At 43.6% G+C, this 27,894-nt stretch overlaps 1 protein-coding gene across 3 annotated transcripts; it reads left to right on the top strand.

The window, feature by feature from the left end:
- Positions 1-778: 778 nt before the first annotated feature.
- Positions 779-27,681, top strand: LOC114200856 (uncharacterized). Of its 3 annotated transcripts, XM_088017526.1 has the most exons (8): positions 780-873; positions 1,902-1,990; positions 7,744-7,840; positions 8,436-8,524; positions 9,148-9,274; positions 23,332-23,427; positions 24,081-24,163; positions 24,657-27,681. In XM_088017526.1, exons 3-8 carry the CDS (start codon positions 7,810-7,812, stop codon positions 25,437-25,439), a joined length of 1,209 nt encoding a protein of 402 aa, XP_087873652.1. In that variant the 5' UTR covers positions 780-873; positions 1,902-1,990; positions 7,744-7,809; the 3' UTR covers positions 25,440-27,681. The 3 variants fall into 3 exon arrangements, with proteins under 3 accessions (XP_087873655.1, XP_087873659.1, XP_087873652.1); XM_088017529.1 differs by lacking the exon at positions 1,902-1,990 and having other exon boundaries at positions 779-873; XM_088017533.1 differs by lacking the exons at positions 8,436-8,524; positions 9,148-9,274 and having other exon boundaries at positions 779-873.
- The last annotated feature ends 213 nt before the right edge of the window (positions 27,682-27,894 follow it).

Here is a 27,894-nt window from a genome sequence, read left to right on the forward strand (position 1 = left end):
AGTGCTGGGAGTGAGGATATTTTACTGACTTTGTATCGCTTTTTAAAGTTTTCCTGTATGTGTATCTATGACCTAGTACCCTCCCTGTCCCGCGAAAATTCTTAAAAATAGCGTTAGATCTCTAAGGCAAGTTGTAGAGCAATGTGCACATATAATCCATTTTTAAAGAAATTAAGACAGCAAACATGCACAAAAAATTAAAAGCCCTAAATATGGACACGTCGTTCTTTAGGATTGTGCGAGGCTGTGTGAACGTGGAGACAGGACTGTAGCGAAGTTTCTTGCGCATCCTGCTACCAGTGCAGTCTAGGGATACACGCAAAGCCCCGACTCCAGCCCCGCCCCTGGAGCTGATTTCCTCCCACCGTCCCGCCCACCAAGCCTATTCCAGCCACACTCTTGCCCCTGGAATTGGTCTCCGCCCACCACACCTCCTCTTGACTACGACCCCGCCCCACTGCCCCGCCCCAGGTGTGGTCTCCGCCCATCTGCCCGCCCGCCGTCTCGCTGTTCCCGCCCACAGTCCCACCCACAGACCTGATCTCCGCCCGGATGCCTGGCACCGCCCACAGCCCCGCCCCTAGGACTGGTCTCCGTCCCAGGTGCTGATCCAGGCCGGGGCCGTGGGGCCCTCACTAATTGAACTAGAAATCCTCTCCCGAGGCTGGGGTACGCGGCGGTCGACCTCGCCCGACCCCACCCAGAGCCCCTAAACGTCCCTCTCCGCGGCGGCTCGACAGAAACCGGAACTGGGGCGCGAGGCGGCCAGCCCGAGACCGGAAGCGGAAGCGTGGGGCGGGGCGGTGGAAGGAGCCTCGGGTGGCTAGCTGCGTGGGGTGCGCGGTCTTCTCCGCGCGGGACCGGCTTCACGTGGTATGTTTGGCCTCTGGGCGAGGGGCCGGACTCGGTGCGCGGCGGGCAGTCCAGGGCTTCCGGTAGGCGCCCAAGGAGGGGCACGGGCCGCGGGCATTCCGGATTTCGGGCTCTGGCGTCCCCGCGTCCCTCCGTCCCCAGCCGGAGCCCAGTTTCCTCCCCTGGGCTGTTTCCTCAGGTCGGTCCGAAGCTGCTGTTCCTCCCAACTCTGGACGCCGCCGCTCCCCCTACTCTGAGGGGTGATTTTGCTCCCCTCCCCGGGGACTTTGAGCAATGTCTGGAGGCATTGTTTTGGTTGTACAAATGGGGGTGTGGGGAGGCGCAACTAACATCTAGCGGGTGGAGGCCAGGGATGCTGCTCAGCATCTTACGGTGCACGGAACAGCGCCCCACAACGATGCATTATCAGTAGTGCCGGGGTCGGGAAATCCTCCTGTAGGGCCCCAAAATATCTGAAGTCTTGAGTCAACCTTGGAAATTGTTTCAGAGTCAGCTGAGCCACTTATCCGCCCCCTAAGTGACAAGCCATGTTTGAAGTGGAGTCAGAGGGTACCTGGGGTGGCTCAGTTGGTTACGCACCGGACTCTTGGGTTTCTGCTTAGGTCATGATCTCAGGGTCCTGGGATCCAGCCACCTTCGGGCTCCTTGTTCAGCATGGAGTCTGCCTGAGATTCTTTCCCCCACTCTCCCCTCTTCTGCTCCTTCTCCCCCCTCGCCCCGCACTCTCTCTAAAATAAAATCTTTTTTAAAAATTTTAAAAAAATGAAGCATATGTAGTCACCATAAAATCTTTATCCAGCCAGATGAGTTGAGCAAGTGGAATGCACACACAGCATGACACTGCTTTCCTCCCACTTGGGGTGAAGATGGTTGGGTGGGAATCAGGTAAATCCAGTCACTGCCAACATTTACACTTTAAGCAAATGAAAAAAAAAAAAAAGATGGATGGGGTGGTCTATTTATCCAAGAACTATTACTCGCTGTAAAAAGGCCTTAACAATCTTTGTGCCTTTTTTTTTTTTCCCCAGAAAAGAAAAGCATCTCTTGAGCTCAAGTTGGTGTTAAAACCAGCTTCAGGGTCCACGAGCCTCACTGATCCGTGGATTTCTGTGACCAGGTGAGGACGCTGAGGAACTTGTAACAGGTTCCAGCAGCCTCCACTGTGCAGAGGAGCTGTTAATGGGTTTCCCTGTGCTCAGGCTGTAAACACAAAGAGCCGCTAAGAGTGAGGGTATCTTAAGAAAAAATATTTGTATGTTTGATGGATTATGTTCAAAGGAAAGATACTAAGGTGAGTGTTGTTATGTGTGTGGAAATAAGGCAGTAAGTACAGTTATATGCAAATAAGTACACATTAAGCAAATACGTAAATCACTAAATGTGTGTAACAATAGAGAAATAGATTTTCTTGCATTCCATAATACTAAAAATTTCAGGATTTTATATATAAGCATAAATACATAAAGTTTTTATATGTATATGTAGTATTACAAGTCATCCCAGTAAAGATTAGCAGGACTCCTCAGCAGCATTCCTCAGGCACATTCAATCTGACTTCTAATGCCCTATAAATCCTCCTCAGAGATTCACAATAAAGGGACATCTGGGGGGAAAAATGCTTTGAACTTCTTTCTTTTAGTAACAAATATAAAATTCAATTGACCGGCAACCAGATGCAGTGGTTGAAGAAGTGGATTTTTTTTTCTTAATGAGATTTAAAATTATATAGAGGAATATCCAACAACTTGTGTGTTGAAGGTAGGGCATTTGTTTCCACAAAGATTGTCCTCTCTACCTTGTCTTCTGGCAGGAATTAACTTTATTTCTTAAAACTTTTCTGAAATAATGGTCTGGTGATTCACATTACAGAGGATCCTGTTAAGTAGTCTTCTATTTAATTGTTGGGTTTTACTAATTACATGTATGTGTGTATGTCCCATTTTCATTCTCGAGTTTCTGTAATGTTTTGGAGGGGAATGTCTGTCATGCAGTAGATAGTCTTTGAGTGCACAGTGTATGGCGATCAACCCTTCTTGTTTATTTGAGAGTGAGAGGTTTACCAGGACACAGGACATTTAGTGTTCAAACCAGGACAGTTCTAGACAAACCAGGATGGCTCATCATCTCCGTGAGGCAGGCCCTGGGCCAGATGGTAGAGACCTGGGAGAGCCAAACTGACCTTGTTCTGCCTCCATGGAACTTACATTCTAATAGGGAATTGTGATTTTATTTATTTTTTTTAAGATTTTATTTATTTGAGAGAGAGAGAGCACGAGTAGGGTGAGGGATAGAGGGAGAAGCAGACTTCCCACTGAGCAGGGAGCCCTGTATGGGACTCGATCCCAGGACTCCAGGATCATGACCTGAGCCGAAGACAGATGCTTAACTGACTGAGCCACCCAGGCGCCCAAGAATTGTGATTTTAAACACCTAATGACAGAAGTGATGTGGGAGCTTGGCACAGAGAACTCAATAGAGGGAACAGGGAAGCCTTCTTGAGAAGGGCTGATACTTACCTTAAGAGCTGAGGTTGGGGTCAAATTTAGCTAGCTGTAGAGTTGCTGGAGCAAGGGTGTGCGATTATTTTCAAGAGAGCATTTCAGGCAAAGGGAGCTGCATGAAGACAAGCCCTGAAGCAGGAGAGAACCTTGTGTGCTCCATGAGCTGGGAAGACAGGAATGGCTGAGCCGAGACAGCAAAGTGGGGAGTGCAGAGCAGGGCAGGCTGGACCAGGTCAGGTCTTAGGTTGGACTCTGTTCTAGGATCGGTGGAGAGACACGGTAGCGATGTGATTCACATTTGGTCTATGTGCGTGGGTTAAAATGGACCTCAGGATTCAGAAGGAAGATTTAAGAGGCAAGACTGGAGGTGGTAGGAGGAAGTTTAGGGATAAGATAATGGTTCCCTAAGCCCGGATGGTGGTTGTGGAATAGGAAAGAAGCGGGAAGAGGAGACCCAGGAGTTTAGAACTGAGAAAATATAACGATGCTTTCATTCGTGCTTGTATTTGCCAGATGATACCGGGCCCTTCTCTGCCCCCAGCTCCTGTCCATGCGAACCTGCAGGCCTCCCCCTCGCCCAGGCCCATGCTTTCATCCTGCTTTGCCACTCACAGGCCCCCTCCTCTGCATCCTGGAAGAAGTCGGGCCTGAGTATGTCCACGGCTGCCCTGTCTCCTGCGGGAGCCACAAGGCACCTGTAGCTATTGCAATGAAACCAATGAGAAATACGATCAAAATTTCATTACTTTCTGTCCTCCTGGCCCCATTTCAAGTGCTCAGTAGCCACATGTGGCTTGTGGCTGCCAGTTGCACAGAGCAGTTAGAGGACATCTCTGTCATCCCTGAAAGTTCTGCTGGGCAGCCCTGGTATAGGGTGGCCCGTCCTCTCTGACCTTCCAGCACTGACGTACATCCGGGTGCAGGAGTCACTGAATCTCTAAACTGAGCACAGACCCCTCTGCCCTCCTATGAGATTTCACCTGCCAGAAGACCTTGATGAGGACCTTGGGGCCTGAAAGTGCCCCAGGCACCTTCTCAGCCTGCTTTTCCTCTGGGGGCTCCGGGAGTGGCTGGATCCCAGCCCTCTCACTGCTCAGCTCAGTGACTGGGCTCTTCCTAACTGCAAATTGGGTCCCTGGTGGGGAGAAGGGAGACATCCTCCACCTGCAGAAGGGAAGGAGGCTCCATAGCAGTTATCTGGGTCTGCTGGACTAACTCCAGGCCTCAGGGAAGGTTGGATGTAAGAGGCTGTATTCCTTTCCTGTCGCTGCTGTAACAAATTACCAGAGACTCTGTGGCTTAAAGCAACACAGATTTCTTCTCCTGCCATTCTGGAACGTAGAAATCCTCAGCGGTCGGCAGAGCTGCATTCCTTCCAGAGGCTCCAGGGGAAATTCCTTTTCCGTGTCTTTTCCATCTCGTAGAGGCCACCTGCCTTCCTTGGCTTGTGGCTTCTGCCTCCATCTTCAGAGCCGGTGGGTAGCATCTTCAAATCTCTCTCTCTGACTCCTGCTTTCATCATCACAGCTCTTCTGACCTGACCTTCTTGCCTCCTCTTGTAAAGACTCTTGTGATGACCTTGGGCTCACCCAGATGATCCTGGATACTCTCGCCATCTCAGGAACCTTACCTTAATCACAGCTACACAATCAATCCCTTGTGTATGGAAGCTCACACATTCACAGATTCGGAGGAGTAGAATCTGGACACCTTTGGGGCAGAGGCAGTAATCTGTCTCCACACAGGCCCAGGAGGCAAAGATGCCCTGAGCTCATTCTCTCCACCTGGCCCAAACTCTTAGTGTCCCACGTTCCCCTCCCTGCTCACACTCACACCCTTTATTGCATTTATCTGTTGGGTGCCAGGAGGGCACATGTAGAGACCTCAAGAAGCTGGTTCTGTGGAGTTATATTTGATTCCCTAACTCCAGGGAAAGGAGGCCATTCATTCCCTTTTTATAAAAAGGAAACATTCCATAGACACCACTTTGAACCTTCATTTTTTTTTTCACTTAAATTTATTGGAGATAAGAATCTCTGTCAATACCTAGAGATCACCTCTTTCTTTTTTGGCTGCGAGTTTCTTCATTCTGTGGATAGTCCCTAGTTTATTGAGCTAATTCCCTGTTGATGGGCAGTATTGTTTCCAGGTCTTTGATATTCTAAATAAGGCCAGGGTATTTGTGTATCCTCGAGATAGGTTCCTAGAAGTGTGATTGGCAGGGAAGGCGTAAATGTTGCTGCGTTTTGCTTGAAGTTGGCAACTTTCCTTCCATAGGAATTATGCCCCAGCAGTGTATGACCATGCCCTTCCAGACAGGCTTGCCAAGAGGAGATGTGGCCCACCAGGCCCTTGTTGATCTGACAGATAAAAAAATGTTATCAGTGTAGTTACAGTGTGAGTCTCTGTTATTATGAATAAGATCACTGGTGGTTCTACCAAGGGCCGTGTCCTTGAAATGGTGGTGGTGGAAACCAGGGTGTCCTGGGCTGAGGAGGGGCTGGGATGTGGGGAAATGAGTCAGAGAGCGAGACCCTTTGCCTGTGGTCAGAGAGAGGGGCTGGGTAGTAACAGAGAGAAAACTGCTCTTAAGATAGATTTATTTCACGGGGCACCTGGGTGGCTTGGTCATTGAGCATCTGCCTTCGGCTCAGGTCATGATCCCGGGGTCCTGGGACCCAGCCCCACGTCGGGCTCCCTGCTCGGCAGGTAGGCTTCTTCTCCCTCTCCCACTCCCCCTGCTTGTGTTCCCTCTCTCTCTGTCAAATAAATAAATAAAATCTTTAAAAAAAAAAAAAAGATTTATTTCACTACTGAAAAACACTGCCTCGGGTTTCCATGGTGTAAGAAAGGGCCCAGTAGAGCGGGCGAGCTGGACGGGAGGGGCAGACGAGACAGTCAATTGTGCGCAGCTTCTGAACGGGCAGGCGGGACAGAGCACAGAACAGAGCTGCAGAGCTGGGCCTGACACAGAAGGGGAGGCAGCTCCGGGTTTGGAACAGGAAAGAGGGCGGGAACCATGGTGCGCGTGGCCGCTTGCGGGGCAGCGCAGGCAGGTAGATTCCTTCTCATGAAGACTGCTCTGAGAAGTAGGAGGCAGGACCAGCTGCCAAAAGCGAGGGTGTGTTTATTATCTGTTGCCCCCTAACAGATTGTCCCAAACCTTGGTGACTGAACACAATAATAATCGTGTGTCATCTCTCATAGTTTTTGTGGCTCAGGAACTCAGGGCAGCTTAGCTAGAAGGTTCTGGCTCAGGGACTTTGATGAGTTCCTAGTGGGATATCAGCTGGGGCTACAGTGATCTGAAGTCTTCCTGGTGCTGAGGGTTCACTGCCAAGGCAGGTGGCTCCCAGGCCGGCACGCCGGTGCTGCTGTTGGAGGGAGGCCTCGGTTCCTCTCCCAAGTCACCACCGAGGTACTCTTGTCACGTGGGTCAGCCTGATGCAGATGGAACATGTCCAGATGCAGACACCAGGAGGCTTCAGTCATCGAGGGCCATTTAGGAAGCGGGTTACCATGGAGGGAAAAGGGGAGGGCGTGTGGGTGTAAAGAGATGAGAGCAGGTGGATGGGTAGGGAGTCGCACTGACTTACGGGATGGCCTGCGGGGTCAAGGGCTCTGCATGTTGGTGACCGTGTTTCCCTAGAGGTGGCAACATTACAGCTCTACCCCGGCGCTGCCACTGGGCAGGCGTGAAGGTGGGGCTGAGAGATGAGGAAGCGTGCCAGCGAGGGGTCATGAAATCCAAGCTGGGGAAGCATAAAGTGAGAACAGGGAGTGCCTGAGGAGGCAGGAGAGCGGCTGGACTGAGTCCTTTGTGTGGTTGAGAACAACTGATGGACAAGGGTGAGGTTTGGGAGGCTGGGTTCAGAGAGACATTTCTGAACTGTTTTTCTAGATGGTAGAACAGGGTCAGGTGATGACAGAGTCTAGGGTGGTGCCGATGGAAGGTGCGGCCAATGTGGATGGGGACCAACTCGTAACACAGTGAGGGTCATCCTCACGCCCTCTGATGTTGTCCGAGGGCAGTGGGACTGGAGATCGAAAGACTAATGGGAGGCAGGTGCCAGTGTCTCTATTTGGCAAAGGGGTCGTAGCTGGGAATGTGTTTGTGACAACCACTTGGACGGGAAGAATGTGCCCTGAGACTCGGTGAAGCTGAGGATTTAAATGGGGGTGACACAGGCATGTGCTGGTTGTACCATTTAGGACTCTTCACATGCTAATAAGCAAAGTAAAGACCCAGAATTGGAGACCCCACTTGCATTTAAAGGAGGACATGGTGGGCGGGCTGAGCCCTGTTCATCCTCAGTAGCCTGGAGAGGGAGAAAGGCTGTGAAAGCGTCCTGTTTTCCATTTCTTCCAGAGCCTGGCCTGCGTGCGCTGTAGGCACGAGGGGAGGAGCATCCGGGTTCTCTGTCTGAGTCACAGGATGGCAGCCATGGTTCTGTCCCCCACTTGCGGTAAGTCGGGGGGCCCTCAAAATCCAAGCGTTAAAGGTCCCTGCACCACAGAGCAGGAAAGGAGGGGCTGAGCAGTGAGGCAGGAGTAGAGCCTGAATGCCCGGGGGCACTGGGACCCCAAGTGGTTCTTGGGATTTGGGGTGTTGGTGGTTTGAGTGTCTGTGGAGGTCTCACCTGTGTCCTGAATATGGGAAAGCCTTTAAATTTACCTGAAATTCTTTCCATAAACTTGATAAAATGACAGTGCTGTCCCTTGAACTTCAGTTTCCTCATCTGTGAAATGGGAATTATCACCTTTTCTTCCGGTGCAGTAAGAGCCTTGGCCCTGTTTTCTAGCCCTGGTGAGACAGGGCTCTGCTCTGGTATCCTGTGAAAGGGGTGTGTGTGTGTGTGTGTGTGTGTGTGTGTGTGTGTGTCCGTGTGTGTCCGTCCTGTGAAAGGGGTGTGTGTGTGTGTGTGTGTGTGTGTGTGTGTGTGTGTGTGTGTGTGTGTGTGTTGGGGTATGGTCAGTTACAGGTAGGTGAGAAAGCCTCCAAACTGGTGAGTGCTAGAATATAGAGCAATCCTGGACTCTTCTGACTCATTTCTTCTCCAGCTCAGTCTTCCCTGTACTCAGTCTCTCCTCAAAAAGGATGCGCAGAGGAGGAAGGGTTGGTTCATGGCTTCCTGACAAGCTGGTTACCGGTGAGTCAGATACTCCTCTTTCCAAATCATTATTCCTTTGATCAGCAGTTGGATTTGCTATTTCTCAATGACCTGGAGCCCCACAGTCAAACCAGGTCTCAGACAGCGCAGGGTCTCCGGGCATCTCGTAGGGGGTGAGGGGCTGCCCAGCCAGCGGCGGTGTTTGTCAACATTTTCTACATGGCAGAGCTTCCTCCAGGGTCACTGGCTACGTCATGTTCCACTGAGAGTTTTAAGGGGAAGGTAACTCAGGTGTCCTAGACTCAAGTAATTGATGATGACTGTGGGGCAGTCACTCATTCGTTTACCAAGTATTTCTCTGACATCTGCCATGTCCCCGGCCTATGCTCAACCCTGAGATCAAGGGAACTAAGACTGGAGGATTCCACGGTCTCACTGGAGTAGGGACTCACCTACGTGTTAGAGGTACATTTCACCTTGGGAGTGGGCGTCAGTAGACAGGAGAGGAGCCCTGCAGGCTGAGCCCAGGAGCAGTGGAGAACAGAGCTCAGAACCCTGCCCATACATCTTGTGCTTGGGGTTCCAACCTATTTCTACTCCTGTCCTCCTATCAACTTGGTGGGGTGGTCCTTGGCTAAGCCATGATGCTTGTGACGGCTCAGGACTTGGTGACCTTCGAGGATGTGGCTGTGGAGTTCACACGGGAGGAGTGGGCACTGCTGGACCCTTCTCAAAGAACACTGTACAGAGACGTGATGCGGGAGAACTGCAGGAACCTGGCATCGCTGGGTAAGCCCCACCTCAGCCCTGCATGTCTTGAATGACTCAGGTGACAAGACTTCCTTTTGTCCTTTTTTTGCTTTTAATTGACGTGACATTCACATACCATAAAATTCACCACTGTAACTATTTTAAAGTGTACAGTTTAGCAGCTTTTGATAGATTGGCATTGTCGTGCAGCCATAACACCGTCCAAATGGAGGACATTGTCATCAGCTCTCAGCCCCTCCCCTGGAAGTGCTCAGTCCCAGGTACCTCCCCCACTGCCCCCTGCGGGCAGCCACTAATTTGCCTTCTGTTTGCTGTGCTTCTTGAGAACATTTCATATCATTGGAATTCTAAAAGATGTGATCTCTTTGGTCTGGCTTCTTTTGGGCAGCATAATGGTTAAAGGCCCAGCTATGGTGTGGCCCTGTACCAGCTCATGATGCCTCATTGTGACCGAATAACGTGCCACTTTATGGATATACCACATTTTTAAAATTCATTCATTGGTTGATAAACATTTGGGGGGTTTACACTGACTGGCTGTTTACAAGCGGTGCTGCTGTCAATATTTGTGTCCAGGTTCTTGTCCCGACACGTTTCCCCTTTTGTTGGGTATGCGTCTAGGAGAGGAATGCTGAGTCAGATGTTACTATGTTTAGCTTTTGGAGGAGCTGCCAAACCATTTTCCACTCAGCTGCTCCAGGGTGTGAGGGTTCTAATTTCTCCACCTCTTCTCCAACATTTGTTTTTCTGGTGGTAGCCATCCTCATGGTTACGAAGTGGGATTTCATCTTCGTTTTGATTTGCATTTCCCTCGTGACTAATGACCTTGAGCACTTTTTCACGTACTAGTTGGCTTGTTTTGCAGATCTCCTGTGGAGAAGTGTCTATTCAAGTCCTTGGCCCAGTTTGAAAGTCGGTTTATCTTTTGTTCTTGGATTATAAAAATTGGTTGTATATTTTGGATACTGGTCCCTTATCCAAAATATGATTTGGAAACAGTTTCTCCCGTTTGGTGATATATTTTCATTTTCTTGATAGTGTCTTTTGACACACAAGAGTTTAATTTTTTTTTAAGTTTTTATTTAAATTCCAGTTAGCTAACATACAGTGTTACGTTGGTTTCAGGTGTACAATACAGTGACTCAGCACTTCCATTACATCACCCAGTGCTCCTCCCAAGTGCCCTTCTTTAAGCCCATCACCTATTGAACCCAACTCCCCACCCACCACCCCTCTGCTAACCATCAGTTTGTTCTCCATAGTTAAAAGTCTGTTTCTTGGTTTGTGTGTCTCCTACCGCCCCCCCGCCTTTGCTTGTTTGTTTTGTTTCTTAAATTCCACATATGAGTGAAGTCATATTTTTCCAAAGAAGACATCTGGATGGCCAACAGACACATGAAAAGATGCTCACCATCACTCATCATCAGGGAGATACAAATCAAAACTACAATGAGATATCACCTAACACCTGTCAGAATGGCTAAAATCAACAACACAAGAAACAACAGGTGTTGGTGAGGATGCGGAGAAAGGGGAACCCTCTTGTTCTGTTGGTGGGAATAGCAAACTGGTACAGCCACTCTGGAAAACAGAATGGAGTTTCCTCAAAAGTTAAAAATAGAACTATGACTCAGCAATTGCACTCCTAAGTATCTAAAGGGTACCAAAAAACTGATTCGAAGGGGCACATGCACCCCACTGTTTATGGCAGCACTATCAACAATAGCCAAATTATGGAAAGAACCCAAATGTCCATCAACTGATGAATGGGATAAAGATGTGGTATATATATACAATGGAATATTACCCAGCCATAAAAGAGAATGAATCTCGCCATTTACAACGAGTGGATGGAGCTAGAGAGTTTTGTGCTAAGCAAAATAAGTCCGTCAGAGAAAGTTTTAATTTTGATAAAGTCCTATCTATCTTTTTCTCTTTAAATTTTTTATTGTTATGTTAATCACCATACATTACATCATTAGTTTTTGATGTAGTGTTCCATGATTCATTGTTTGTGCATAACACCCAGTGCTCCACACAGAACGTACCCTCTTTAATACCCATCCCCAGGCCAACCCATCCCCCCGCCCTCCTCCCCTCTAGAACCCTCAGATTGTTTTTCAGAGTCCATCGTCTCCTGTGGTTCGTCTCCCCCTCCGATTTACTCCCCTTCATTCTTCTTCCCCTCCTGCTATCTTCTTCTTTTTCTTTTTTCCTAACATATCTTGCATTATTTGTTTCAGAGGTACAAATCTGTGATTCAGCAGTCTTGCACAATTCACAGCGCTCACCATAGCACATACCCTCCCCAATGTCTATCACCCAGCCACCCCATCCCTCCCACCCCCCACCACTCCAGCAACCCTCAGTTTGTTCCTGAGATTAAGAATTCCTCATATCAGTGAGGTCATATGATACATGTCTTTCTCTGATTGACTTATTTCACTCAGCATAACACGCTCCAGTTCCATCCATGTCGTTGCAAATGGCAAGATTTTATTCCTTTTGATGGCTGCATAATATTCCATTGTGTATATATACCACCTCTTCTTTATCCATTCATCTGTCGATGGACATCTTGGCTCTTTCCACAGTTTGGCTATTGTGGACATTGCTGCTATAAACATTGGGGTGCACGTACCCCTTCGGATCCCTGCATTTGTATCTTTGGGGTAAATACCCAGTAGTGCAATTGCTGGATCGTATGGTAGCTCTATTTTCAACTTTTTGAGGAACCTCCATACTGTTTTCCAGAGTGGTTGCACCAGCTTGCATTCCCACCAACAGTGTAGGGGGGTTCCCCTTTCTCCACTTCCCCGCCAACATCTGTCATTTCCTGACTTGTTAATTTTAGCCATTCTGACTGGTGTGAGGTGGTATCTCGTTGAGGTTTTGGTTTGGATTTCCCTGATGCCAAGCGATGTTGAGCACTTTTTCATGTGTCTGTTGGCCATTTGGATGTCTTCTTTGGAAAAATGTCTGTTCATGTCTTCTGCCCATTTCTTGATTGGATTATTTGTTCTTTGGGTGTTGAGTTTGATAAGTTCTTTATAGATTTTGGATACTAGCCCTTTATCTGATATGTCATTTGCAAATATTTTCTCCCATTCTGTCTGTTGTCTTTTGGTTTTGTGGACTGTTCCTTTTGCTGTGCAAAAGCTTTTTATCTTGAGGAAATCCCAATAGTTCATTTTTGCCCTTGCTTCCCTTGCCTTTGGCGATGTTTCTAGGAAGAAGTTGCTGCGGCTGAGGTCGAAGAGGTTGCTGCCTTGTTTTTTCTTTTTTTGCTTTATCATATCTAAGAAATTATTGCCAGATCCACCAAGGCTGTGAACATTTACCCCTATGTTTTCTTCCAGGAATTTTTCTAGTTTCTCTTCAGTTAAGTCTTTGGTCCTTTTTCAGTTAATTTGCTGTATGTCTGGGAGAAAGTACCAGTTTCATTCTTTTGCATGTGTTTACCCAGTTGCCCAGCATTTCTGTAGGAGACTGTTCTTTCCCTTGAACTGTTTTTACTCCCATGTCAAAAATCGACCTCAGACGTATGAGTTTAAATTCACTCAGTCCTATTCCATTGACCTCTGTGTCTCTCCTTGTGCCAGTACCACAATGTGTTGCTCTGGCTTTGACGTAAGTTTTGATGTCAGGAAGTGTGAGAGTTCCTATTTTGTTCTTTTTCAAGACTCTTGTCTATTTGGGACCCTTTGCAAATCCCTATGAATTTGAGGCTCGTGTGTGTCCATTTCTGCAAATAAAAGCTGTTGGAGTTTTGGTAATGATTGCACTGAATCTGTAGATCACTTTGGTTAATATTGTCACCTTAACATTATTAAGTTTTCCAAACACATCTTTCTGTTACTAATTTTTCATCTGATTCTATTATATTCAGAGAAAATACTTTGTATGATTTCACTGTTTTTAAATTTATTCAGGCTCATTTTATGGCCTAACATGATCTGTCTGTTCTGGAGAATGTTCCTAGTGCACTTGAGATGAATGTGTATTCTGTTGTGAAGTGGAGTATTTTATATGTCTGTTAGGTCTAGTTAGTTTGTAGGATTGTTTAAGTACTCTTTTTCCTTGTTAACCTTCTAACTAGTTGTTCTACCCATTGTTCAAAGTGGGGTGTTCAAGTCTGCAACCATTGTAGAACTCTCTATTTCTTTCTCCCTTAAATTCTGTCAGTTTGAAATTTAATATTGTAGAATTCTGTTGTTATTGGTCTTTAATTGTTATATCTTCTGGATGAATTGACCTTTTTATCATTAAATAATATCTTTGTGTCTCGTAACAGTTTTTGTCTTAAAGTCTATTTTGCCTGAAGTTAACGTAGCTACATTCTCTTTTGGCTTCTCTTTGCATGGAATATATGTTTCTGTCTGTTGACTTTCAACCTCTTAGTGTGTTTAGATGTAAATTGAGTAATGTAATTGAATAATGTAAATTGAATCTCTTACGGATAACATATAATTGGATATTTCTTATCTATTCTGCCAAAATCTGCGTCATAATTGGACAGATTAATCCATTTACATTTAAGGTAATTACTGATAAAGACCCACATAGATCATGTTACTATTTTCTACATGTCCTATACCATTTTTGTTCCTCAGTTCTTTGTTATTTTTGTGTTAGATGTTTCCTAAGGGACCATTTTAATTCCCTCTCATTTCTTTTTGTTTTTGTTTTTTTTTTTTAATGATTCTCCTGGGGATTACGATTAACATTTTAACTTATAGCAATCTATTTTGATTTAGTACCAATTTTGTTTCAATAGCATATAAAATTTTTGCTCTTGTATAGGTGCACACACACACACCCCTTTATATTGCTTTGTCATCAATTACATCTTTATACCTTGTGTGCCCATTAACATAGATTCATAATTATTGGTTTAGGCATTCCTCTTGTAAGTCATATAAGAAAAAGAGGAGAATTTCTTTATTTCTTTGTGTGGATTTGAGTTAATAACCATTATCCTTTCATTTCAGTCTGAAAGTCTCCCATTAGCTTTTCTTGTAGGATAGCTGTGCTGCTGATCTCTGTGTCGCTCAGTTTAGCCTACTCGAGGTTTCTTAAGCTTCTTGGTTGTATACATTTGTGTCTTTCATCAGTTTTTTGGAAGGTTTTGGCCATCATTTCTTCAACTATTCTTTCTACCTCATTCCCTTCTCCACTTAAGAAACTCCCATGATATGTGTGTTGGTATGTTGGATGGTATCCCACAGGTCTTTAGGGCTCTGTTCATATTTTTTTCATTCTTTTTTTCTTTCTGTTCTTCCAGTGAGGTGTACTATAAATTGTCCTGTCTTCATATGCTTATTGATTCTTTCTTCTGCCTCCTCACACATGATGTTGGACACCTCTTCTCTCTTTTTCATACCCGTTTTTGTACTTTTCAACTCTAAAATTTCTATGTAGTTTCTTTTGTAATTTCTATTTCTTTAGCATGTGTTCTGTTTCATGAGAATTCATCCTTATGGTTTCCTTTATTTTTTTTATAATTTTTTATTGTTATGTTAATCACCATACATTACATCATTAGTTTTTGATGTAGTGTTCCATGATTCATTGTTTGTGCATAACACCCAGTGCTCCATGCAGAATGTGCCTTCTTTAATACCCACCAACAGGCTAACCCATCCCCCCACCCCCCTCCCCTCTAGAACCCTCAGTTTGTTTTTCAGAGTCCATCATCTCTAATGGTTCGTCTCCCCCTCCAACTTACTCTCCTTCATTCTTCCCCTCCTGCTATCTTCTTCTTTTTATTTCCTTAACATATATTGCATTATGTGTTTCAGAAGTACAGATCTGTGATTCATCAGTCTTGTACAATTCACAGCGCTCACCATAGCACATACCCTCCCCAATGTCTATCACCCAGCCACCCCATCCCTCCCACCCCCCACCACTCCAGCAACCCATAATCTCGGTATGTTTCCTGAGATTAAGAATTCCTCATATCAGTGAGGTCATATGAAACATGTCTTTCTCTGATTGACTTATTTCACTCAGCATAACACCCTCCAGTTCCATCCAGGTCATTGCAAATGGCAAGATCTCATTCCTTTTGATGGCTGCATAATATTCCATTGTGTATATATACCACTTCTTCTTTATCCATTCATCTGTTGATGGACATCTTGGCTCTTTCCAGTTTGGCTGTTGTGGACATTCCTGCTATAAACATTGGGGTGCACGTACCCCTTCGGATCCCTACATTTGTATCTTTGGGGTAAATACCCAGTAGTGCAATTGCTGGATCGTATGGTAGCTCTATTTTCAACTGTTTGAGGAACCTCCATACTGTTTTCCAGAATGGTTGCACCAGCTTGCATTCCCACCAACAGTGTAGGAGGGTTCCCCTTTTTCCACATCCCCACCAGCATCTGTCGTTTCCTGACTTAATTTTAGCCATTCTGACTGGTGTGAGGTGGTATCTCATGGAGGTTTTGATTTGGATTTCCATGATGCCGAGCGATGTTGAGCACTTTTTCATGTGTCTGTTGGCCATTTGGATGTCTTCTTTGGAAAAATGTCTGTTCATGTCTTCTGCCCATTTCTTGATTGGATTATTTGTTCCTTGGGTGTTGAGTTTGATAAGTTCTTTATAGGTTTTGGATACTAGCCCTTTATCTGATATGTCATTTGCAAATATTTTCTCCCATTCTGTCGGTTGTCTTTTGGTTTTGTGGACTATTTCTTTTGCTGTGCAGAAGCTTTTTATCTTGATGAAATCCCAATAGTTCATTTTTGCCCTTGCTTCCTTTGCCTTTGGCAATGTTTCTAGGAAGAAGTTGCTGCGGCTAAGGTCGAAGAGGTTGCTGCCTGTGTTCTCCTTTAGGATTTTGATGGACTCCTGTCTCACGTTTAGGTCTTTCAACCATTTGGAGTCTATTTTTGTGTGTGGTGTAAGGAAATGGTCCAGTTTCATTCTTCTGCATGTGGCTGTCCAATTTTCCCAACACCATTGGTTGAAGAGACTGTCTTTTTTCCATTGGACATTCTTTCCTGCTTTGTCGAAGATGAGTTGACCATAGAGTTGAGGGTCCATTTCTGGGCTCTCGATTCTGTTCCATTGATATATGTGTCTGTTTTTGTGCCAGTACCATGCTGTCTTGATGGTGACAGCTTTGTAATAGAGGTGGAAGTCCGGAATTGTGATGCCGCCAGCTTTGCTTTTCTTTTTCAAGATTCCTCTGGGTATTCGGGGTCTCTTCTGGTTCCATACAAATTTTAGGATTCTTTGTTCCATTTCTTTGAAAAAAGTGGATGGTATTTTGTTGGGGATTGCATTGAATGTGTAGATTGCTCTAGGTAGCATTGACATCTTCACAACGTTTGTTCTTCCAATCCATGAGCATGGAACGTTTTTCCATTTCTTTGTGTCTTCTTCAATTTCTTTCATGAGTATTTTACAGTTTTCTGAGTACAGATCCTTTGCCTCTTTGGTTAAATTTATTCCTAGGTATCTTATGGTTTTGGGTGCAATTGTAAATGGGATCGACTCCTTGATTTGTCTCTCTTCTGTCTTGTTGTTGGTGTATAGGAATGCCACTGATTTCTGTGCATTGATTTTATATCCTGCTACTTTACTGAATTCCTGTATGAGTTTGAGCAGTTTTGGGGAGGAGTCTTTTGGGTTTTCCACATAAAGTATCATATCATCTGCAAAGAGTGAGAGTTTGACTTCCTCTTTGCCGATTTGGATGCCTTTGATTTCTTTTTGTTGTCTGATTGCTGTGGCTAGGACTTCTATACTATGTTGAATAGCAGTGGTGAGAGTGGACATCCCTGCCACGTTCCTGACCTTAGGGGAAAAGCTCTCAGCCTTTCCCCATTGAGAATGATATTCGCTGTAGGTTTTTCATAGATGGCTTTTATGATGTTGAGGTATGTACCCTCTAATCCTATACTCTGAAGAGTTTTGATCAAGAAAGGGTGCTGTACTTTGTCAAAAGCTTTTTCTGCATCTATTGAGAGGATCATATGATTCTTGTTCTTTCTTTTGTTAATGTATTGTATCACGTTGATTGATTTGCGGATGTTGAACCAGCCTTGCAGCCCAGGGATAAATCCCACTTGGTCAAGGTGAATAAACCTCTTAATGTACTCTTGGATCCTATTGGCTAGTGTTTTGGTGAGAATTTTTGCATCCATGTTCATCAAGGTTATTAGTCTGTAATTCTCCTTTTTGATGGGGTCTTTGTCTGGTTTTGGGATCAAGGTAATGCTGGCCTCATAAAATGAGTTTGGAAGTTTTCCTTCCATTTCTATTTTTTGGAACAGTTTCAGGAGAATGGGTATTAATTCTTCTTTAAATGTCTGATAGAATTCCCCTGGGAAGCCATCTGGCCCTGGGCTTTTGTTTCTTGGGAGATTTTTGATGACTGCTTCAATTTCCTTAGTGGTTATAGGTCTGTTCAGGTTTTCTATTTCTTCCTGGTTCAATTTTGGTAGTTGCTACATCTCTAGGAATGCACCCATTTCTTCCAGGTTATCTAATTTGCTGGCATAGAGTTGCTCATAATATGTTCTTAGAATTGTTTGTATTTCTTTGGTGTTGGTTGTGATCTCTCCTCTTTCATTCATGATTTTGTGGATTTGGGTCGTTTCTCTTTTCTTTTTGATCAGTCTGGCCAGGGGTTTATCAATCTTGTTAATTCTTTCAAAGAACCAGCTCCTAGTTTCGTTGATCTGTTCTACTGTTCTTTTGGTTTCTAGTTCATTGATTTCTGCTCTGATCTTTATTATTTCTCTTCTCCTGCTGGGTTTAGGCTTTCTTTGCTGTTCTTTCTCCAGCTCCTTTAGGTGTAGGGTTAGGTTGTGTATTTGAGACCTTTCTTGTTTCTTGAGAAAGGCTTGTATTGCTATATACTTTCCTCTTCGGACTGCCTTTGCTGTATCCCAAAAATTTTGAACAGTTGTGTTTTCATTTTCATTCGTTTCCATGAATTTTTTTTAATTCTTCTTTAATTTCCTGGTTGACCCATTCATTCTTTAGTAGGATGCTCTTTAGCCTCCATGTATTTGAGTTCTTTCCGACTTTCCTCTTGTGATTGAGTTCTAGTTTCAAAGCATTGTGGTCTGAAAATATGCAGGGAATAATCCCAATCTTTTGGTACCGGTTGAGACCTGATTTGTGACCTAGGATGTGATCAATTCTGGAGAATGTTCCATGGGCACTAGAGAAGAATGTGTATTCCATTGCTTTGGGATGGAATGTTCTGAATATGTTTGTGAAGTCCATTTGGTCCAGTGTGTCATTTAAAGTCTTTATTTCTTTGTTGATCTTTTGCTTAGATGATCTGTCCATTTCAGTCAGGGGGGTGTTAAAGTCCCCCACTATTATTGTATTGTTTTCAATGTGTTTCTTTGCTTTTGTTACTAATTGTTATTAATTGCCTTCTATGCTGCTCCCATGTTAGGGGAATAGATATTCACAATTGTTGAATCTTCTTGTTGGATAGACCCTTTTCGTAGGATATAGTGTCCTTCCTCATCTCTTATAACAGTCTTTGTTTTAAAATCCAGTTTGTCTGATAGAAGGATTGCCACCCCAGCTTTCTTTTGGTGTCCATTAGCATGGTAAATGGTTTTCCACCCCCTCACTTTCAATCTGGGGGTGTCTTTGGGTCTAAAATGAGTCTCTTGCCGACAGCATATCAATGGGTCTGGTTTTTTTATCCAATCTGATAGCCTCTGTCTTTTGATTGGGTCATTTAGCCCATTTACATTCAGGGGAACTATTGAAAGGTATGAATTTAGTGCCATTGTATTGCCTGTAAGGTGACTGTTACTGTGTATTGTCTGTGTTCCTTTCTGATCTATGCTGCTTTTAGGCTCTCTTTTTGCTTAGAGGACCCCTTTCAATATTTCTTGGAGGGCTGGTTTCGTGTTTGCAAATTCCTTTAGTTTTTGTTTGTCCTGGAAGCTTTTTATCTCTCCTTCTATTTTCAATGACAGCCTAGCTGGATATAGTCTTCTTGGCTGCATAATTTTCTCGGTTAGTGCTGTGAAGATATCTTGCCAGTCCTTTCTGGCCTGCCAGGTCTCTGTGGATAGGTCTGTTGCCCATCTAATGTTTCTACCATTGTAGGTTCCATATCTCTTCTCCCGAGCTGCTTTCAGGATTTTCTCTTTGTCTCTGAGACGCATAAGTTTTACTACTAGATGTCGAGGTGTTGACCTATTTTTATTGATTTTGAGAGGGGTTCTCTGTGCCTCCTGGATTTTGATGCCTGTTTCCTTCCTCACATTAGGGAAGTTCTCTGCTATTATTTGCTCCAATATACCTTCTGCCCCTCTCTCTCTTTCTTCTTCTGGGATCCCAATTATTCTAATGTTGTTTCGTCTTACCGTATCGCTTATCTCTCGAATTCTGCCCTCGTGATCCTGTAGTGGTTTCTCTCCCTTTTTCTCAGCCTCTTTATTTTCCATCATTTGGTCTTCTGTGTCGCTGATTCTCTCTTCTGCCTCATTTATCCTAGCAGTTAGTGCCCCCATTTTTGATTGCACCTCATTAATAGCCTTTTTGATTTCGACTTGGTTAGATTTTAGTTCTTTTATTTCTCCAGAAAGGGTTTCTCTAATAACTTCCACGCTTTTTTCAAGCCCAGCTAGTATCTTTAAAGTCATGATTCTGAACTCTAGGTCCAACATCGTACTAAGGTCCGTATTGAGTAGGTCCCTGGCTGACGGTACTACCTCTTGTTCTTTTTGCTGAGGTGATTTTTTTCGTCTTGTCATTTTGTCCAGAGGAGAATAGATGAATGAGAGAACACAATGCTCACAAGTTAACAACGTCTCCAGCAAATATACTCTATTCAAATCAGAAAAGACCTGAAACCAGGGGACAAGAAAGGGAAAGAAAGAAGAAAAAAAAGAAAAAGAAAAAGAGTTTTAAAAACAAATAAAAACAGAACAAAACAAAAAAAAACCAGAATATGATCAAATATGATCAGGCTAGTGCATAGATCAGTGCCACACACTAGATTTTGGGAGTGTTTTGGTGTGTTAGAAGAAAGTGCCTGCTAAAATTTGAAAGGAAGAAAGACTTATATATGTACAAAATAAGGGTTGATACAATGAAGGGATGGAAGATGACTGTAAAGATGAAAATTATAAAAGATTTTATAAAAGGAATTGATAAGTTGTTTTTACAAAGAGAGAAGATTTAAAAAAAAAAGTAAAAAGGAGAGAATGTGATCAGGCAGGAGACTAGAACAAAGCCATACACTAGTGATTTAGGGTATATTTTGATCTGTTAGAAGAAAGTGTATCTCAAAATTTTAAAGAGAGAACAACTTATATATATATGCCAAAAATAAGGGTAACTACTATGAAGGGATTAAAAGTATGACTCTAAAAATGAAAAATAAAAAGTGTTTTCTTTTAAAGGGATTGATAAGATGTTGGTTGAAAAGGGGAAAAAGAAAAATTCAAAAAAAAAACAGGTAAAAAAATTAACTTTGAAAAACTAATGAATTATGGTAAAACCATGAATTCTATGTGCAGTATTCCCCTAGCGCTGGAGTTCTCCCGTTCTCATTGATCGGTAAACTTGGTCTTGGCTTGCTGGCTGTTCGTGCTGATCTTCTGGGGGAGGGGCCTGTTGCCGTGGTTCCTAAATGTCTTTGCCGGAGGCGGAATTGCCCCATCCTTGTCGGTCCGGGCTAAGCAAGCTGCTCAGGTTTGCTCTCAGGAGCTTTTGTTCCCTGCAAGCTCACGATACAGCTTTGGAGGACCAGGGTGAAAATGGTGGCCTCCCAATCTCTGCCCGGAGGAGCTGAGAACTCGGGGCCCCGCTCCTCACTGCGCCCTCAGAGAAAAGCAGTCACTCCCGTCTCCCTGGTCTCCAGCCGCACTCCGTGCTCACCCGGCCTGTGACCGAGCGTTTGTATCTCTGGCACCCGACCCCGTGTGGAGTCTCCAAACCCAGCAGATCCCTGTGGTGCGCTCCCGCGCCGCTCCTCCCGGGGGAGGAAGGGGAGTCTCCCCGGATCTGCCACTTGTTGGGTCCCTGCTGGAGGAGCAGTGGCCCAACTGGGCTGCGGATCACAGTTCATGGCAACCCCGAGCTGAGAGCCTGCGCCTCGGCTCTGTCTCTGCAGCCGGCTTCCCCGCTCCGATACCTGGGAGCTCTGCCGCAGTCAGGCACCCCTGGTCTTTCTGTGACCCCGAGGGTCCTGAGTCCACACTGTCCCGCGAGGGTTCCACCCCCCGCTTAGCCACTGGAGCGACGTCCCTCAGCGGAGCCGACTTCTAAAAGTTCCGATTTTGTGCTCCGCGGCTCTATCATTTGCCAGAAGCGGCCGACGGAGGCCCCCTCCCCCGCCGTCTATCCTCCCGAATGTCACCTCGGATTCACTTCTCCGCACGTCCTACCTTCCAGAAAGTGGTCGCTTTTCTGTTCAGAGTGTTGTTACTAGTCTTATCTTCGATCTCCTGTTGAGTTCGTAGGTGTTCAGAATGGTTTGATCCCTTTTCAGCTGAATTCCTGAGACCAGACGAAATCCAGGTCTCCTACTCCTCTGCCATCTTGCTCTGCCCCCCCCCCCCTTTATTCTTTATACAGTTTTCTTTTGGTCTTTGATATTCTTTAAAATAGTTGATTTAAATTCTTTGACTAGAAGTCTGATGGTTGAGCTTCCTCAGGGAGGAATTTTTTTTTTCTGTAATGGGCCACACTTTTATTTCTTCGCCTACCTCAAAATTTTGTTGTTGAAAAATGGACATTTGGAAAGTTATTATATGGCAATTCTGGAATCGGATTTTTCCCCATCACCAAAATTTGTTGTTGCTTGTTCTATGTATGTTTAATGATATTCCTGAACTAATTTTGTAATGTCTGTATTTGTCAATGTGTGGTCCCTGAAGACTTATGTTAACCTCATGGTTAGCTAGCAGTTTGTCAGAGATTTTCCTGAAGGCCTCAAACAAAAAGGAAAAACCTGTGGTCTCTGCAGTTGTGTTCCGTGTGTGTGTGTATAGGGACATACCTTCAAAATCAGCAGGCAGTTTACAACTCTGCCATAATTATCACTTTCTTTTCTGAGCATGTGCCCAATCCTGGCCTTCTTAGATTCAAAGAAATGGGAGGGAAACTTTTAAAAATTCCCCAAAATATTTTATTTCTCGCTTTTCCTCCCAAGCTTCTTGGTTAGTCTTTTCTTTTCCTGTACTATTTCATAGGCCTCAGGCAGTGGTGGCTAATATATTTGCCTTGAAATGTATTCAGCACATGCCCCCTGAGTCCCCAGCACAGCCCTCGGAGAGTTTGAGATTAGATAAATAAAGGCAAGCCCTTTGAGTCAAACCTTCAGAAAGATCAAAACAAACAACCACAGAACTTTGAGAATAAGGTCCATCCTGCTCCCTCTGGTAGTAGGCATGTGGGCTGTGATCTTTAAGGTCACAGCCAAAGCAGGGAATAGAGGATGAGACAAGGGTTAGTGAAAGTGTCAGCTGGTTGTTCTTGATTAAACATTTTCCAAGTTGCTGTAAACTTTTGATAAGTTTCCAAAGTTCTGATAAAGTTGATTCGAATGGTTTTCCCCATGTTATTCACTGTTTTTGTAGAGTTATGGACTTCTGGTTCAGTATCCCTCAGTTTTCACTGTTGTTACTTCTCACCAGTCTTTCTGAAGCACTTCTGAGTCCCTGGGTCTATGCTGGGTTTAGGAATACAGTGTATCCATCATACAGTGATGAATGAGACAGACGTGGTCCCCACCCTCATGGAGCTTTCTGTCTGATGCCTTCCCTATGAACTGAATAGCTATTCCTTACCCTTACTTTATATTCTCCATGGTTAAAAGCTTTAGAGCTTCTGAAGTATGTATGTAAACTTGGATATGGACTTTGGGACTGTTTATGTCCTGTCACCTGGATATTGAGTGTGCTTGAATTTTGGTTTCTTGGGAGTTAACTATATTCATTACAATTTATGTGTAGTTATTCCACTGCTGCAAAAGTCATACTTGATCATCTTCAGAATTGTTGGCTCCAGTTTCATGGGGCTGCTTGTCACCTGTACAGTCACCCAATATCATGTGTCTTTTCTCCATGAATAGGGTATCATATTGATAAATCCAGTCTGATCTCCCATTTGGAGCAAGAAGACAAGGTGACGACAGAGGAGCTAGGAATTCTTCCAGGCACCTGTCCAGGTGAGCACCAGGTGGACAGGTGAATATGAGGAATAGCTCTGGCCAGTGATTTGGGGCATGGGAGTATTACATTTAGGAAATGTCCAACAGGGAAGTTTGTACAATGTACTTTTCTCTGACAAAGATGGTCAAGAACGTTGGGTATGAGCTTCCTTGTGTACATTCTTTCCTTTTTACCTTTCTGTTCAACATCTCATACGTTACCTTGGAGTCAGATGGGGAAAAAAAAAGACATACCTCTTTTCCTTCTTTTTTTTAATTGAAGTGTAGTTACATACGTTACATTAGTTTCAGGTGTACAGTGTAGTGACTTGACAAGTTTATAAGTTATACTCTGCTTACCACAAGTGTAGCTACCATCTGTCACCATGCAATGCTATAATGGTCCTTTTCCTTTTTAAATAAATTTCATATGAACATTTTGTCCAGTGCCTTCCTACTTTGCATTCCTCATAATCCCTTCTTCTGTAAATCTCTGATCAGTCTTAATCCTTCAAAACCACTTTTTAAATATCTATAGTTTTCGTACTCTTATTCCTTGCATGGCAAACCTCCTCAAAAATGCTGATCCCTCAGAGTCTGTGTTTACTCATGTGTGCACTTTACTATTTCTTTTCTCCATCAACTTAAATTTCTTTTTTTTTTTTTCCCAGATTTGGAGACTGTACTTAAAGCCAAATGGTTAACTCCTAAGAAGCATGATTTTAGAAAAGAACATTCCAATGGTATAAAAGCGGTAAGACTAACATGGCTGATTTCTGGTTTTTCACAGTAGGAGAATAAGTTAGGAAAGTCACAAAGTGAACAGAGTCATTAAAGGAAAGTCATTTACACAATACGAAATTGTGTCTCTGGAGAGATACTGTGAAAAGTTGTGAATTTGGAGAAAACTGTAAGTTAGCCCCAAACTTGTTTCTTCACTGGGAGTTTCTACAAGTAAATATTTCCTTAAATGTGACTAAGATATTGAATGTTGAAATACAAAGTGGTTTACCAGAGTTTATCAGAAGATGTTCAATGAATATGATAAGGACTTGTGGCAAAGCGTCCATCTTTTTTAACTTCTAAGAGCTCAGACTGGGCAGAAGCCATATACAAGCACTGAAAATAGCCAAAACATCAATTGTAATAATGTAACAGAATTCCTGGGAAAGAGTTCCTATGCATAAAATTAATTGAATATTAAAAATACTATAAATTATAGTTATCATTCATCTCTTAATCAACAGGAAAGAAATCATCTTGGAGTGAAACTCAACGAATGTAATCAGTGCTTTAAAGTCTTCAGCACAAAATCTAACCTCACTCAGCACAAGAGAATTCATACTGGAGAAAAACCCTATGACTGTAATCAGTGTGGCAAATCCTTTAGCAGTAGATCTTACCTTACTATTCATAAGAGAATACATAATGGGGAGAAACCCTATGAATGCAATGACTGTGGGAAAGCCTTCAATGATCCCTCATCCCTTAGACTACACGTGAGAATTCACACTGGAGAAAAACCCTATGAATGTAATCAGTGTTTTCATGTTTTTCGCACTAGTTGCAATCTCAAAAGCCACAAGAGAATTCATACGAGAGAGAATCACCATGAATGTAATCAGTGTGGCAAGGCCTTCAGCACGAGGTCCTCCCTTACTGGGCACAATAGTATTCATACAGGAGAGAAACCTTATGAGTGCCACGATTGTGGGAAAGCCTTTAGGAAGAGCTCATACCTGACACAGCATATGAGAACTCATACTGGGGAAAAACCGTATGAGTGTAATCAGTGTGGAAAATCCTTCAGCAGTAGTTTTTCTCTTACTGTGCACAAGAGAATTCATACTGGAGAGAAACCCTATGAATGCAGTAACTGTGGGAAAGCATTTAATAATCTTTCAGCTGTTAAGAAACACGTGAGAACTCACACTGGAGAAAAACCCTACGAATGTAATCATTGTGGAAAATCTTTCACCACTAACTCTTACCTTTCTGTGCACAAGAGAATACATAATAGGTGGATATGAATACAATAACTAGGAAAGCAGTCATTGATTTCTTAATTCTCAGACAACTGATGGTAACTCACTAGATGTATGAGTTATCTGTTGCTCCATAACAGATTTCCCTCCAAACCGTAGTGGCTTCAGACAACATACATTAATTATCTCACAGTTTCTGTAGGTCAGGAATTTGGAAACGGCTTAGCTGTGTAGTTCTGGCTCAGGATCTGTCATGAAGTGAGGTCAAGATGTCAGCTGGAGCAACACTCATCTGAGTCTTTACTGCTGAAGAATCTACTTCCAAAATGGATCACTCACATGTCTGGCAGGTTAATGCCAGTTGTTGGCAGGGAACCTTCGTTACCTCACTCTCCACAGGGCTAAGTATCTTTATGATGTAGCAGCAGGTTCCTCCCAAAGCATTTGATCTGTGGGAGAGCTAACGCACAAGCCACATTTTCTTTTTCGACCTAGTCTCAGAAGGACATATTATCACTTCTTCCAGACTGTATTGCTCACACAATGTGGAAAGAAACTACACAGGGTATGTATAGTAGGAGACAGATCATAAGGAACCATCTGAGAAGCTTGCCATTCTCATTCTTTCAATCGATTCTGTATGAAGTAGCCTTCACTAACTCATGTTAATTCACTCTGGAGAGAAACCTCAAGCGTGCAATCTTTGTGGTAAGCTTTCAATTCAGACTCACCCTAACATGCACAAAAGATTACTTACGGGGAGAAACCTGAGGATTGCAGTAGCTGTAGGAAAGCCTTCGTGATATTTCTAGGGAGTCACATGACGGTTCACACTAAGGAGAAAACCTTATGAATATCATCAGAATGCAAAAGCCTTCAGGGACACCCATCCCTGAGAGCACACGTAAGAAATCCCTACAGAGGAATATTCATAGAAAGAAGGTGGAAAATCCTTCAGCACAAGTGTTCACATTACTGAGCAAAAGATGAGGAGATATTCTGAACAACACAATTACTGTGGGAAAGCCTTGAATGGTCTCTCAGTCTCTAAGAAGCATGAGGATTTATCCCAGAGAGAAGGTCCTGTTGAATGTCATCGGTCCTGGAAAGTCATTTTTCCACATTCCTTAGGAAACTGAGAATTCACTGCAGACACTTGTGAATATAAAGACTAGGGGAATGCCTTGGATAATACCTCATACATTAGGAAAAATACGAAGTTTTCTCTGGATGCAAAACTTGTCAGTGTATTAATTTGGAAAAATCTTGCAGTGATTCTTTGTTGATTTGTGAGAACTTACATTGGAGGCAGACCCTAGAGAAGTAATCAGTATGAGGATGCCTCAGCTCTTTACTGAGTGGCCACAAAATAAACTAGAAACCGAAAGAATAAATAGTGAGTGTGGGATTACCTTTATCAATGTCTCATCCTAAGATTGGGCCACTAGTTCGTTAGTTTTCGGTCTTTTTATTTTAGTATAAACACATCTATATAACCGTACCCAAAAATAAACCTTAAGTTATGGCCCATAGTTTTGTATGTAATATGTTTGCTATAATTTACTCTTTTAAAATATCAGTACGTAGCATATCCAGGAAGGCATTTCTGAATATCTCCTGAGTGAATTTGTTTATCGTAGTGGAAATTAGATTCTATTTACAATATACTTTTTCTAGTTTAATGGCATCTTTGTCAGGTAAGTGGAGTTTATGATGCTGATTCTTTTTTATCTTTCTACCCTAGTATGGCATTTTGTCAGCTTCTTTCCCAATGTCCATTCTCCCCTACTTATATACTTTTTTAAAATGTTTTTGTTGTTGTTCAAGTTGTCAATGAGTAGAATTGAAAATACTCAATCTGCAAGCCTTCTCTGAAGCTCAGAGGGCTGTTGCCTTACTCTGCTGACCACGAGAAGTAGGTAGAAGTCCCCGGGGAGAAGAACAGCATCTGGCTTGTTTGCCTCACCTGTATCCTGTTTGTCTTACCCATTCTTTCTCTTGAAAGTGGACTCAAAGCCAAGAGTTGGAAGCACTCTGTTGTGATCATGATGACAGAAACCATAGTGCAGCAAAATATCACAATGATATGGGCTCCCCCAAAACTTCTGATTGGTGGAATCAGCTCTGGACTGCTTGTTCCCAGACTTGTCCTATATGATTAAAAGTAACCTCTAACTGGTTGAAGCCAAAGTCATTTTTTTTTTTTTTTGGTTTGTTTTTGAGGTGGCGTTCTGTTCATGTCCAGCTGAATGCAATATCTAACTAGTAAACCTATTTGTTGGTCACATTTTATAAGTGTTTCATGTTTCTTTGAAAATAATGTATATTCTCTAAGTCTTAGATGTAGAGTATATGCCCATTAACTCAAGCTAATTGTGTTTTCAGATATAGTATGTACATTGAGATTTTTGTCCTCAAGTTTATTTAGTGGTAGATATGTATTAAAGTCTTCTGCTATGGCTCTGGATATGGATTCACACTTTTTTTGTCATTTCTGTCA

Source organism: Eumetopias jubatus, unplaced genomic scaffold, assembly GCF_037043125.1.
Source record: "Eumetopias jubatus isolate StellerSeaLion01/CBP00866 unplaced genomic scaffold, mEumJub1_p1.0 scaffold_1, whole genome shotgun sequence".
Taxonomy (NCBI): Eukaryota; Metazoa; Chordata; class Mammalia; order Carnivora; family Otariidae; genus Eumetopias; species Eumetopias jubatus.